Source organism: Lissotriton vulgaris, chromosome 2_1, assembly GCF_964263255.1.
Source record: "Lissotriton vulgaris chromosome 2_1, aLisVul1.2, whole genome shotgun sequence".
Taxonomy (NCBI): domain Eukaryota; kingdom Metazoa; phylum Chordata; class Amphibia; order Caudata; family Salamandridae; genus Lissotriton; species Lissotriton vulgaris.
The window spans coordinates 717934526-717948373 of NC_141687.1; the positions used below are offsets into that span (position 1 = coordinate 717934526).

Sequence of the window (13848 nt, forward strand, 5' to 3'; positions counted from 1 at the left end):
CAACAGCTGATCCAACTGCGCTGCTATAGTGGTGACCGTGGATTTGACGTCCCATATGATGGCCTTCAGGTCGTCTTCACAGGATTGCACCATGTCAGACGGAGCCAAGGGGTCACCCCATCCCCATCCGCACCGGCACTCTCCTGGCGCGTATGGCGCCGCTGGTTAAAGGCGATCTTGGGCTGCTTGGGGTCGGTTTGTCCCATGGCCGGAGGTCGCAGATGAGCGGGGCAGTCTGACAACTGAGGTGAGGCCGCCGGTGGAGGAAGGAAACCAGTGTGCTCGAGGTGTGACCAGGCAGCAGGAGAGAGTTGTGAGGAAAGGCCCAACGGACAGCTGCAGTGACGCCCGGGATCAGAACACAGATGAGCTGGTTGCAATAAAAGAATGGTCCCAATGGGCAGTTTGGCCAGTACTGTGTGGTTGCCTCAAATAGCACACCAACCTGCCAGTATAAAGAAGGGGCAGGAGGGCCCGGCCCAGGGTGGGCCAGCAGGAGCAATTGGTCACAGGCAGCAAGATTGTCGAGTGGAGCCAGCACACTACAGGGCCACAGGGACACAGGCCAGGGGGAACCACAACACAATGTAGACGAAAAGCACCATGCGGGGCACAGGCAGACGGCCCCACAGCGGTAGATGCAGCCAGGTGGGCCAGTCACTGGGTTGGGGGCAAATGAGCATCAACACAACATTGGTGCAGCAGCAGGACCAGCAGGAGTAGAAGCAGCCATGTTAGGCAGGCACTGGGGCGAGGGCAGATAAAGCATTAGCACTGCATTGACGTGGCAGCAGGACCCAGCAGGGTGCAAACAGACATGGTGGGCCGTGCCTCGGCCGGATCCTGAGGTATGGCGGCCCAATGCTGCATGACTCACCCTCCGTGTAACAGTGTCCCAGGAGGCGGGGCCGGCAGGAATCGGCGGCCGCAGGCCTTGGAGGCACTCAGACGGATGGGAGGCGGCAAGTAGGAGCGCAGCGCTTGGCCGCCTCCGAGGGATCACTGCGTCTGGCGAGCCTAGATTGCCGCAGCAAGGGGCCCAGATGCTAAGAGGGCCGGTGTGGCAGCCACCGATCACGGACGCCGGGGAGCCGGGGGCCACAGCGGGAGGAAGGCTGCACGCAGCAGGGGAATCGAGGGGGGCGCGCCGCCCGATTCGCAAGGCCTGATGAGGGAGGCCTAAGCTACGGGCGACAAAGAGATAAGAAGGGCACCCAAGAGCGCACAGGCCGGGCGGTTCAACGAACGCGTCCCCAACCCCGCCGCAGCACGCCTCCGCAGCAGCGGCACCTACCGGTTCAGCTGGTCAGGTAGTGGAGGTTCCGCATCCAGTTCAGACCCGGTGCCGGGTCGAATCACGCCATCGGGTCCAGGAGGCCAGGGAGGCCGCGCCCAGGACCCACACAGCGGCCGAGGAAGGCAGGAGGAGGCTCGGAGCATGCCACAAGAGCAGGTGAGTGGCGATGGTGCAGAGTCCAGATGGCGATGAGCGAAATGCCTGCAGGATTATTTACGATGTTAGACTTGGCCGGCAGAGCCCACTCAAGGTGCAGCCAATTTGCAGCCGGCTACACCACCCCCGTGGTACCTGTTCATTCATTTAATTCAATAGACTAAATTGACACTTGTGCTTCCAATGCCCAAACTTTCCACAAATGTGCCACGGATTAGTCTTTTTCAACATTTCTATAGGTACACCTCTACCTCGAGTCGGTGCACCCTGTTGTCCACCTGCTACTCCTCGCATTCCCAAATTCATGTGACCATTTCCTTGTACTACAATTGCACAATCTCCACCAACGCCCATGTAACCTTTCTTTGCTGTCTTCATTTTTGCTAATATCAACTTCTCTTTCAATGTCTTATGCTTGGTGCCCAGCAAATCTCCACAATATTTGGCATATCGGAGAATTCCTTCAATCATTTTGCTCTGCCAACAAGTCAAATGCTATTGGGTCTTAGCACTTATTTCAGGTCTTAATCTGTACACACACAGATTCACAAAATGTCTTGTATCCTTTCCGGTCACATTTTTCATTCCACTGTACTCTTTGAAAGCCTGCTGAAGTCGTTCATAATAAGCATGCACTGTCTCATTCTACTTCTGGGTTGTCCTGTCTGTCTTTACCCAATCAATTTCCTTTGGAGAAAGTTTTCCTTCCAAATATGTAATGTCTTGATTATATTTTGTTCATTACTTCAGCTGACAGTGCACCAGTTAATGGATCCCTAGCAGATTCAGTCTCAGGCTAATGTATAGCAATTTTGTATTAGGTCCATAAATCACTTGGGGCTACTATATCAAATAATTTATCCAAATCCTTCAAAACCGAATCGATATCCTAACAAACCTCTCAACTTACTTGTACCACTCAACAGGTTTCTCTCTTAGTTTTGGTAAATCATTTGTAAAAGACAATATTTCTGGCCTTGTCCATCTCTCATAAGTATTTTTATTCCTGATTGTTCTTCCTCAAACATTAAATACATTGGCATGACCATTTTCTTTGTTTCCTTCTTTTTGCCCCATCTGCCTTCCCATGTTTCCAACTCACCCAATTTTCTGAGTGTAAACAATTCCTTAATCTGTAATCTTTTCCATGAGGTTTCATGTTTTTGAGGCCTCGGTCACTAAAACCTAATGTAAAATAATTTTTATTTCTGTAATGACTTTGATTTTGTATGCCCACCCCATATATCTGTGCTAATTTAGCTAATTTATCATGGGTAATTCTATTTCATCGAGTAACAACCTTACACATGATTAACAATCCGTCATCCCGATAATAAATAAATCTACCAGGATTTATAATACATAAGATCATTTCCTCAAATTCCACCTTAAGCTTGGCTACAGCGAGTGATTTTTCATTTGAATCTCTCTGAACAGCATTACGTTGGACATCTGCACCTTTATCAAATGTAGATGATGCTATCTCTATAACCCAATCATCAAGTTCTTGTGGGGTAGGGTCTATCCGTCTTTCCAAAATATCTCCTTGCGACCCTCCACTTGGTCCCTCCAAACACTTGTGAACCCATTTGTAAAGCTCCCCCTCTCAGAGCTTGAATTCCTCTACTAGGGGTTTCCATATTTCTTTCAGCTAAATCAGGTAATGGGGTCCGTCTCATTTAGTTATTTAATACATTTGGGTGAACTTGGCAACAACGCTTAACAACCTGTGATTCTGGGCAAATCACTTAATCACCCCGTAATGTGTCCATCTGTAATGAAACTGGTGCTCATATAAAGCACTCTGATAACTGATATATTCGGTTCTAGTCCGCGCTATATAGTACTCTATTAAAAAAACCTTATCTACACTAAATCCTAATCCATTTCCTCAAAGAGAATTGTCAGATTTTGAAATTATCGATGTTGAATTAATTTGCTCCATACTCTATTTCCTAGGAACAGTATCTATTTCTCTGAATGTACCTGTTGTCTTTCTTTACCTGATTGATAGACTGTAACCACAGGTCCTATGGTCACTAGATCTGAAAAAGCATCAGGAGCATTCAGTGTCATGGGATAATTAGGTTCTGTTCCTTTGGGTGTCTATACTACAGTTAGGAAAGGATTATGCACATTTGAATTTGTGGGCATCGAAGGTGCATCTGGTAAAATTCCAATAAAAGAATTTGGCCGTACTAGAGGTTAATCCTCATTATATAGTGAAAGATGGTTTAACAATAACTCATTTAAAAATTCATTGTCTATCTCATTCTCATCAGTCAATGCCAATATCTGGGAGTCCTCAAGTTGTTTCTTCTCCTTACATTTCTCTCCTTCACCTTCCTCTGCAACTAATACAGGATACATTTGTGTTCCTTCTGCAATATTTGTTCTCCATGCTTTCTGTTGGCCATCCCATCTGGCCGTACCGATTTAAAGTGTTTTTGTAACTTCCTCAATATTTCAGTTATTCTTTCTGATGGGCAACACGTTCTCATTCTCCAAGAGCCTCAAATTGCATAAGTCTCATAGGTAGTTTAAGTTCATATAACTGTCTCCTCAAATTTCAAGAATTTGTTTGTTAAAGGTTTCATATTGTGGGAAAGATAAAGGCCTGTCTTTCTCTGTATACTTCATCCAATTCTCTAACCATGTACATATATGATAACCTCTCACTTGAGATAGTGTGTAATCCCTGTGCACTCGTTATTCACTGTTTTTGAAGAACAACTTATGTAATTTCAGTTCTGCGCTCTAGTCGTCGCACAAAGTCAGGTCGTGCCTTTAAAATTGACAGAAAGTGTTGAGCGATAGAGAAATCTATCCTCAAGGCTGAGCGTCGAATTAACTTGGAAACATCAAGGTTTCTTATCCATATTTCATCAATTTATTGATCCAGTTTCAAATTTTCAATGAAAAGTTGATCAATCAAATGTAAACATCATTTCTTGGTGTACATAATGCAGTTCTTATGTCACGTAGGTAGCGTTTACCATATTGTTAGTACTTCACCCAATGCATTTCGGGTCATATACATCTGACCCTTCGTCAGGGGTCTGAAATAAGGGACAAACAGGACCGGATTAGTCACTCCTAAATACAGTACACATGAATACTTTCAAAAACAAATAACATGTAATGGAAACATATTGCCAAAACAATGAATCAAAACAAGCCGCAAAGCAATGCTGAACAAAAGTTACACATACGCTGTTCACTTCATCTACAGGCATTAAAGACCGAAATACGTATGTGATAAATGCGAGTGTCAAATATAATTCCAAAATACCACAAGAAAAACATATGCCAGGCAACCTGCACGAAACAAACATTAAATGACTTACGGAAAGCGGACGCCGCCGCGCCTCACGAAGTTTCAATGTTCAAATGGTCAAGTAGACCCAAATGCAAGCAAGTGTATTATTGGTTGAACCCGTGTCACGTGATCGCGAGTTAAACCAATACGATCACGCCAATAGTCAGAGGCCCCCAGCATGTGACCTGAGTGTGCTGACATCACAATACAACATTGCAATTAATGAGTACATTATTTCCCGGGGCATTATTTCCCAGCATAATGCAGATGTTAAACGAAAACAATGGAAATGCAAGAAAGTAATCATACAACCATTACACATATCATGAACCTGAGTGCATGCAAGGTTCATCTTACTGTACTAGACAGGATATCGGGGATCAGAGTCATTCTTAGGTCAATGTGGTATCTTCATACAGTTATAGAAAGCAAGCGTGTTCCACGCGATCATTTAAACCAATAGGATGGTTCGAATTCAGTTTTTTGATCCAGAAAAATTCTGCTCTGAGTCTTTGTTTTACTGGATCCATGTCTGGTCGTGGCGAAATCGTCTCCAGAACCATGAATTTTAATTGCGAAATCTGATGTCCAGCGTCTTTCCATTGGCATGCTAAAGAAGATTTAGAGTTAACAAGCCTGATGTTGCTTTTATGTTCGGTAATGCGAACTTTAATTTTGCGTTCCGTTTGCCCTACGTAAATTTTGCCACATTGGCATTTGATGGCGTAGATGCAGTTCATGGTGTCGCAAGTACTAGTGTGGAATAACTCAATGGGATATCCTTTGGTGGGATGCATCATTATACTGCCCAGCATAACGTTGTTACAATGAATGCAGTTCAGACATTTTAACATTCCTTTCCATTTCTGTTTCTCCTTAGTTGGCGTCTTCAACAGTTCTTTAAGATTTTTGGATCTTTGGAAGGCAAATGTTACTTTGTCACAGTATAGATTGTTTAAGTAAGTCTCACTTGAGTCATATACAGAGTAGGTTTACCCTCTGGTTGTATGGGTACCCCATCTCTAGTGGGTACGGTCACATCTCCTTGTATTATTGTCTTTATATTCTTAACATTTTTCATTGTCCCAATTAATCTTCCAATTGTCTTTTACAAATACTTCTCACAGCAATTCTAGGAAATACTTCCTTGTTTTCGTCCAAACCACCAGTACCAGCACAGCTCTATGATTATGTCAACCTATCCTAGCACAGTTTCACACTAACCTACCAATCACAGTGTGACACTCTAGGATGCCATTTAACTCCCTGTAGCAGCTACCTCTCCTTTACAATTCAGTTTGCACTTCTCCAACAAACGTTATTGAAACAAAAATGTTACCACGAAAAATATTACAAAGCAGCGGTGTACGAATTATTATTATAGGGGTTTGTAAAGCGCCTGGTGACGCCTCCCGGCGTGTCCCCGCGCTGTGGAGAGAGAAGTATTTGAGGGGTGGAAAATGCTCTCAAAGAACTTTATTGACTTTCACTCACTCCTAGAACATCATTTCATCACACATTCCAAGCGAAATCTCGACCAGTGCGATCTCACTTAAATCCTTATGAATATTCTCAGTGCACTGAGAAAAACCCTAACGATTGTAACTTCTCACTCTCACAAAAGTTCCCTTCTCTGGAAGTACTGCCCATGACGTCTCATGTACAGCACCTTCAAAACCACAGCAGACAATCTTACTCAGCTTATGCTATGCTGAGACAACCCTTAGGAGTATATCCTGGGATCTTGGGCCACTTCGGACTCGATAACAATTTCAACTCCGCAACAGGAAAGAATTTCACTCAAGCATAAACCCTAAAAACATTGCACAGTACATTTTTGCAAATTACACTTTAAGCAGCAGCAAGGCTCAAACCCTATTAATACTCACACCAATGCTTCGTTGTCTCGTCAATTTCATGACTGGTACTTACTCAATCTTTACTGTACTTTGATTTTGGGTTAAATCTATAGTAGCCTCAATATTCATCCTCCTTGTATCCTAACTTTGTCAGACAGTAAATCTTCCAACATGCTACCAGAAAAACTGTTGTAGTGTTAACTGGGCCCATGTATACATTTCCACATATATTCTTAACTTTTCGCTACCTTATACATACAGTTGGTCCTCCAATGGTTCTGGTTCTGTGCTGAAAGGGGTTGGATATTTGGAGGATGGACAGTCAACCAATCAGAACCAGAAATAGGATAACTGTATTGTCAGCTCAATTTCCTTACAATCAGGTAAAACTTCCCCAGTGACTGTAGTGACTCAAAAACCAAAATGATTTACCCACAAGGAATTTATTTATTTATTTATTTATTTTTAGAGTTTTATATAGCGCGAACAAGATCTTTGCAGATATCAGAGCGCTTTACAGAAACAGTGGGTAGGAAAACAAACTTTTGAAAACAGTGTAATATACGGTAGGGCGTGAGTTGCAAAGTAGGGTAGTACTCGCACAAGAGTATGCACACTAATAACAGTCAAGAAGCAATAATATTGAAGCCGTGCAATGACGATTCGTGTAAGATTATAGCACCCCAGAGGGTGAGTAAACACACTGTTGAGAACAGAATAATAGGCAGTAGTGAATGGATTTCAAGTTAGTAAGGCACTCAGGTCACAGTGTACAGCCCTAGTAAACAATCTGGAAACAAATATTGAGGCATCCGTGCTATGATTTTGGTCCAGTAGCAGTCGTATAAGAGTCTAATATAGATAAGCAATCAGGTAGCCGCTAGACTAGGAGCCCTGTACTGTCATTGATCCAGTAGCAATAGGGTTCAGGTGAACTTAGCCATAAGGATGGCTTTTACCTCTTTCTTGAAAAGTACAGAGGAGGGGATAAGCCTAGTTTCTGGCGGGAGTGCATTCCAGATCCTGGGTGCCATTCCTGAGAAGGAGCGTTTGTATGTTTTTTCCTTCCGGAATCTGCGAGGTTTCAGGAGGAGATTCTTTGTGCTACTGTTGGATCTTGAGCCTCCTGATATAGTCAGTTTGTGAGTGAGGTAGTTGGGTGCCTTGTGGTGTAGGGCCGAATGTGTCATACAGGCAATTTTCAGCTGTACTCTGGCTTCAAACGGCAGCCAGTTCAGGGCTTTTAGGTCAGGGGATATGTGCGAGTGTTTTCTTGAACCAGTGATGAGCCTTGCGGCCGCGTTCAAGGAGGCTCGTAGGGGCGCCGTTGTTGTTAGGGGGAGCCCGCTGAGAGCCACAATTCCGTAGTATATGCGAGGAATGACTAGGGCTTGTACAACAGTTCGGAAGTCCTTGGGTGGTAGGAAGGGTTTGAGTTTTCTCAGCGTGTTGATTTGGAAGTTGGCACCCTTGGTTGCTTTGCTAATATGCTGCTGCATGTCGAGATTGGAGTCAAGTGTGATGCCAAGGGATTTCGCCGAGTCCTCGATGGTGGGGTGGACATTTAGTGCGGTTAGATGATTGAGCCAGGTTTGGGTGATGGCCTTTATGATAGGAATGATAGGTAAAGAACATTTGCATTCAAATAAGATAACATCCAGCCCTAATAATTATTTAGTAAAAGATTTAATTAACTATACTGAGCCTCTGACATTTGGGTGAATACGATGGATAAACAAGAAAATCATCCTTAGCCTAGGGAGATTTGGAAATGTACAGCATATGTGTCAGTAGGATTAGGAAGCCAGGTAAGCCTTGTAAAAACTCTCAGGAAAGTTCAGTAAAGTTCCAAGTAACCTGTTCCAATTTGCCACGACAGCAATCTGTCTGTCGCTGTCACCATCGCTTGACAAGAACCCTTCAGCCGAAAGGTTCAATCTGCATCAGGACACCGGTCAGCAGCAACTAGTCCTTGTCCCAACAGCAGAATTGTTGTCTGAAACAAATCAGAAACCCATATCACAGAAACAGCCGTTGCTGATCACGCTCACTCCCAAAATGGAACAATTTTACTCGAATGGTTTCCGAGGTGACACCGCCTGACATCACCAAAATAGTCAGACCACTCAATTCCATTGGTCAGTCCAAAGTGAGATGAATGTGATGTAGCAGGAAAGAAGATACAATCCGGAAAAATTAAGTATGTTGATTACGCAGTTCCCTTAGGTCATGTAAGCATAGGACCCATTAAACAATAAGACATTTAAGATGGTTACATGAGGATAGGAAAAGTTCCGTTCTCAAACAGCTGTTCCAGAATTGTACAATATTTGTTGCAACCACACTATTCGGTCCAGACAATGTAAAAATAAACAGTTACCATTTCAATACAGTTTGCTAGTTTAAGGAATATTCTCATACGCTTCAGAATACTCAGTCCATGACATCATTGGAGAAGGAGAGTAAAAATGAGGCTTACATGAAAAATGGCTAACATATTACAATGGCCATGTTAAATTGTGAATTGCATGTTAAACTGAAGTTAGCATAATAACTTCCAAATACATAAATAAGCAATTCAATTTGTTCATAATTACTGCATGTAAGTATTCCTAAAAAATGTTTTGTAAATTTGTCAACATTACCCATATAAGAAAATGTGTATTAATCTTTATCGTTTGTGTTGTTCATCTAATACATATATAAAGCCTATGTTAAAGAAGTTTCACTAAGGCACATTTAAGTATATTCAGGTAGTCACCTACTTTTTTTTCGCTGCACACACCATAACATGGCATAATAATTTTGTCCTTTTACTATGAAAATCAATCTGCTTCACATTTATATATATATTTTTAGTCTTATTAGTTTCATATTCATTACATGAAAATCAAATCCATCAGTAATAAAAATTCATAATGTGACATTTTCTCCTACATTTTCTAGCACATTTGAATGATTGAATAACATTTCATGATTATTTTTTAAAACATATTTTCTTGCCTTTTGTAGCCAACATTGCACCTGTGGTTTCAACAAGAATAACATTTCATGATTAATAGTCACATCAATAATAATTAAACACATAATATGTCTAAAAAAACTGTATTCATTGGCATGCTTTTACGATACATTTTATTTGTATTTCATTTTCAATAACGTGGAACTTAACACACATTTGCCATCATTTGCCTAAATGTTGTCATAATCATTTCTTTTGTCATTAAAATTTGTTAGATGAAATCTTAGCTCTATCACTACACATTGCGAAGGCAACGTTGAGTTTGAGCAGTTTACACCGCTCCTGCAGTCATTAGTTAACTTGGGTCACTCAGGGGGGCACTAACAGTGCTTCAGGCTCTAGTGACTCCTTTAACACCCTGCCCTGGGAACCACTGGTACCATATACTAGGGACTTTCCAGTTGGGGGTGCCAATTCACATGCATCAGTTTTAGAGAGAGAGCACAGGGGCCTGGGTAGCAGGCTTCAGTGGCCTGTCAGAGTCGAAAACCAGCATCTAGTAGTCCAAATGAGTTTTGAAAATGTGGGTACACATAAATTAATTCAACCAAGCAAAATATTTTATGGCCTACACACAGGAGAGCTCATGGGCTAATTAATGGAGATGCCTGATCTAGTGATATGGTCTTGGAAGCAGTTGGATTATCCTTTTATTCCTCAGCATTAAACTCCTACCTTTTTCATGCAGCTTACACTGTCTGCTCTGGTATCTTCTATTCCTACTAATACTTGTTGTGAAAGCAATGCTCCTGCTGTAATGAAATCAAGCTCTGTTGGTATTCCTGCACAAGATTTGAATGTACATATTACATTTTGGCCAGCGATGATCACAATATGCAGGAACCGATCATCTGAAAGCGGGGTAGGGAATGTAGAACAGCATCCCGGAGTACTCTAAGACTGGCATAATAACGCTTCTTCTGAAGGCTCTTCAGGTAAGAGCCTTCCCTGATGGTGCTGCAGGTTTGAAAACCTACCAGGTGGTAAACTAGACATGCCAATGAATAATTACAAACAGTTACTTTGTCAGCCTGCTTGAGAGGATTCATTCTGCTCATTGTATTACATTATTTGGATGTGTCCAGGAATACAGGCCTATTGAAATAGTGTAGGAGACAAGCTTCATAAGGTCAGTGACAGGCCTATTGTATTTTCCCTCCAGCAAATATAATTTACGATCTAAGATTGTCTAGCAATTAATGAACGCAAAAAAGTGGGTCAATCTGGCATTAATATTGTGAAGCAAAATATTGAGCTTTCATGGGGTAGTGTATGGGCGCCAACTATTAAGGCTTAGAGCCAGATTTAAACGTTGGATTATGGTACTCCATCCTTGAGTGTGTTGGAGGACATGTTATCTGCCAGCCTGACTATCATCTTCCACCCTGACGTACTACTTTCCGCCAAATTCAGACATCACCATTGGCCCAATAGTGATCTCTGTACCTTCATGGAACCGGCGTCACTGAGGGTCCTGTTAAGCTGCAAATTGTCCATTTTATTGTTCATCCACCAACCTTTTACAAAGTTTTTGATTTTCAAAAACAAACAACCAAGCCGGGAGTATGTTACTGCAAAAAAAAAGAAAGAAAAACTCTAATAATCCCACACCAAGCGAGTTTTTGTCCCTCTATCTGGTTGTCAGTATTTGTTTTGTTCTGTCCCTCACAGGTTTCACCTGGCAGTGATGGGCAGAAGAGAAAAATGACACGGTCCACCCTAAAACGAGTGGGCGTGTAATGCCTTTCCTCCGATGGGCTAATTTAAAAAGCTTTCTGTTGATAGAGCCAATGCGGTCTCAGTTGACAAATAGGTGGCTGTCCTTTCACCCATAAATAGGGCTGGTGGACAGTCTGTTTGGAAGGAAAGATACTTCATCACATTTGCGACCAAATACCCTGTCCGACAAACCTTAAATCAGGCCTTCAGACTGGTGCATGGAGGCAGAAAGTGTGACAAATAAAGTAGAGTTTGCACTAGAAAATGTGAAAAACAAATCTGAGGCCAGTGGAATAATCTCTTTACTGCCAGTACAAGAGGCTGGGATGAGTTTCGGGGAATGAGGGAAAAAAAGGAGTTTTAATAATATAATCAGAAACTGTAAGCTGAAGTAAAAGTTAATGGTGGTGTAACTACGACATGTCTGCGGTTGAACCAATGGTGCATGAGGTTAATGATGTGTATTGCATTGCGTAGTAGTTTAAATCAAATAAAAAGGTTTATAAAAAAATAATTATCAACTTCACATGCTGTGGGAGCTCATGCGGACCTTTCAGGCATACTATAGAATGGAGAAGTTTGACACAGATTTATTAAAAGACTTTAATATTAAATTTAGAGCAGCACTACATTGCACCATCTTGTCAGCCAGGCAATTTGCTACACACTTCGGATTGCGTAACAGTTTATTAAATAAGTCACCATTTATGAAGATCTGCTATTAAGGTGAATTGAAGCATGAGCTACCATCCCTAAGTATTAGAATTGAAGTCTTAAGGGGGACACTACAGTTTTGAAGAAACTAGCAACATGGATCTTGACATGACCTCCATAGTAGTAAGAGAAGCAAAAAAAACACACCATTGCCCACATGATGATAGAATATGATTTGATGGATATTTGAAGCAAATTGCACTCTGATATCATGAGATATGTGTGATGCGCAAAGAAATGATGATGTAACTGCAACAACATATGTATTTTTTTTGTCCGGTTTTAGAGAAGATACCTTTACATAAAGTTGAGTATCGTCAGTGGAAGAAAGTAATGAATTGCTCTGTCTGCTTTCTGGTTCTGTAGCGTATTCTGCTTCCTTCTACAAACTGTTCTTAGGCCTGACTCCTTGGATTATAACATGTCCCAGATACTTGACTTGTTCAGCACCAAATATACATTTCTCTTTCCTTAACCTGAGATACATTTGGTATTCTGACATTTAATTGAACCAGAAACTTAAACTGATTTTATTTAATAATCCAGCATGTAAAAATAAAAACAGTGGGATGATCATTCTATAATGGAATTGAGTAACTCAATCAAACATGTCTCTGAATTACAGAAAAGGTGCCACCAATGAAAACATGGTTTGCTTATTACATTGGTAAATGTTTTGATCAAACCAATGATGGTAACCCTTGGCAGAAAAAATAAATAAAAATATGTCTTTTTTTGCAATTCATGCGAGGACAACCTTGATTATGGCTTTGAGTGGAACAGTTATTAGTCCCCCCCCCCCTTACCGGTTGCACCTGATTTCACCTATTTACTCGGTGAAAATGTAACATGTTTGGCAATATTTAGAGCATTTTTGCCTAAAATGGGAAAAAAATAGTTTGAAAGGACCATTTTAAATTGATTAAGTATCACAGTATTCCAGTGTAAGTTCCGAGAACATTTTAGAAACCTTTTCTGAAACAACCTAGAGTGGTGTCTTTTGGATCATTTGTAGAAAGGATTGAACGCTTTCAATAGCTTTTACTTTGGACACGTTAGACACCTACAAACCAATAGTGGGGACATGGTTCATTGCCCTGATTGGACAAGTAGTCACAATTTCTAAAAGTTCCAGCCTGAACTAGCATTTCATTTCCCCAGGTTTATAACTCATTAAGCTGTGCAATGGTGTTTGAGAAGGGACAGTTGTTTGTGTGGATTATACTGGTGACGTAATTGTTAATGATAATGCCAGGCTGATAGAAGAAACACATTGTATTTGTTGTTACTAAGTAAGTACATTAAATGTTCTTTCTATTACACTGCTGACAGTTTTTAATATAATTTCTTGTTTTCTTTTAGTCTGATAAAACTTGCAGGACTCGATCAAAAGAGCGACCACCCAAATCCTATTCTGAAATAATACAACTTGCTATCAGAAGCTCACAGGCCAAGAGAATGACCTTGAAACAGATCTACACTTGGGTGGAAGACCATTTCCCCTATTATAGATACAGTGCAAAGCCAGGGTGGAAGGTGAGGCTGAAATATCATGGTTTGTTTTGTCCACATGGGAAAAGGAACATTTGGTTTGTTGCTGTTTGCTTTTTCAGTAGACATACTCAGTTTGTGGTAGTAGTTTTGATTTTCCAACCTCAATATATAAATAATGCTTTCTGGGGTTTTGTGGATGATGGTTCGAGGTTTTCTTTCTACATACCAAGCAGCCCTCTCTTGCTCATTCATTTTATTTTATTTATTT

The 13848-nt window shown here is 41.5% G+C and overlaps 1 protein-coding gene across 1 annotated transcript in view; it reads left to right on the forward strand.

Annotated features, from left to right (window-relative positions):
* Positions 1-13848, forward strand: part of LOC147731035 (uncharacterized) — a 212417-nt gene that overhangs the window by 110589 nt on the left and 87980 nt on the right. Inside the window, exon 4 of the mRNA XM_086958670.1 lies at positions 13449-13622. Coding sequence (XP_086814796.1) covers positions 13449-13622 — 174 coding nt within the window. The remainder of the gene's footprint in view (positions 1-13448; positions 13623-13848) is intronic.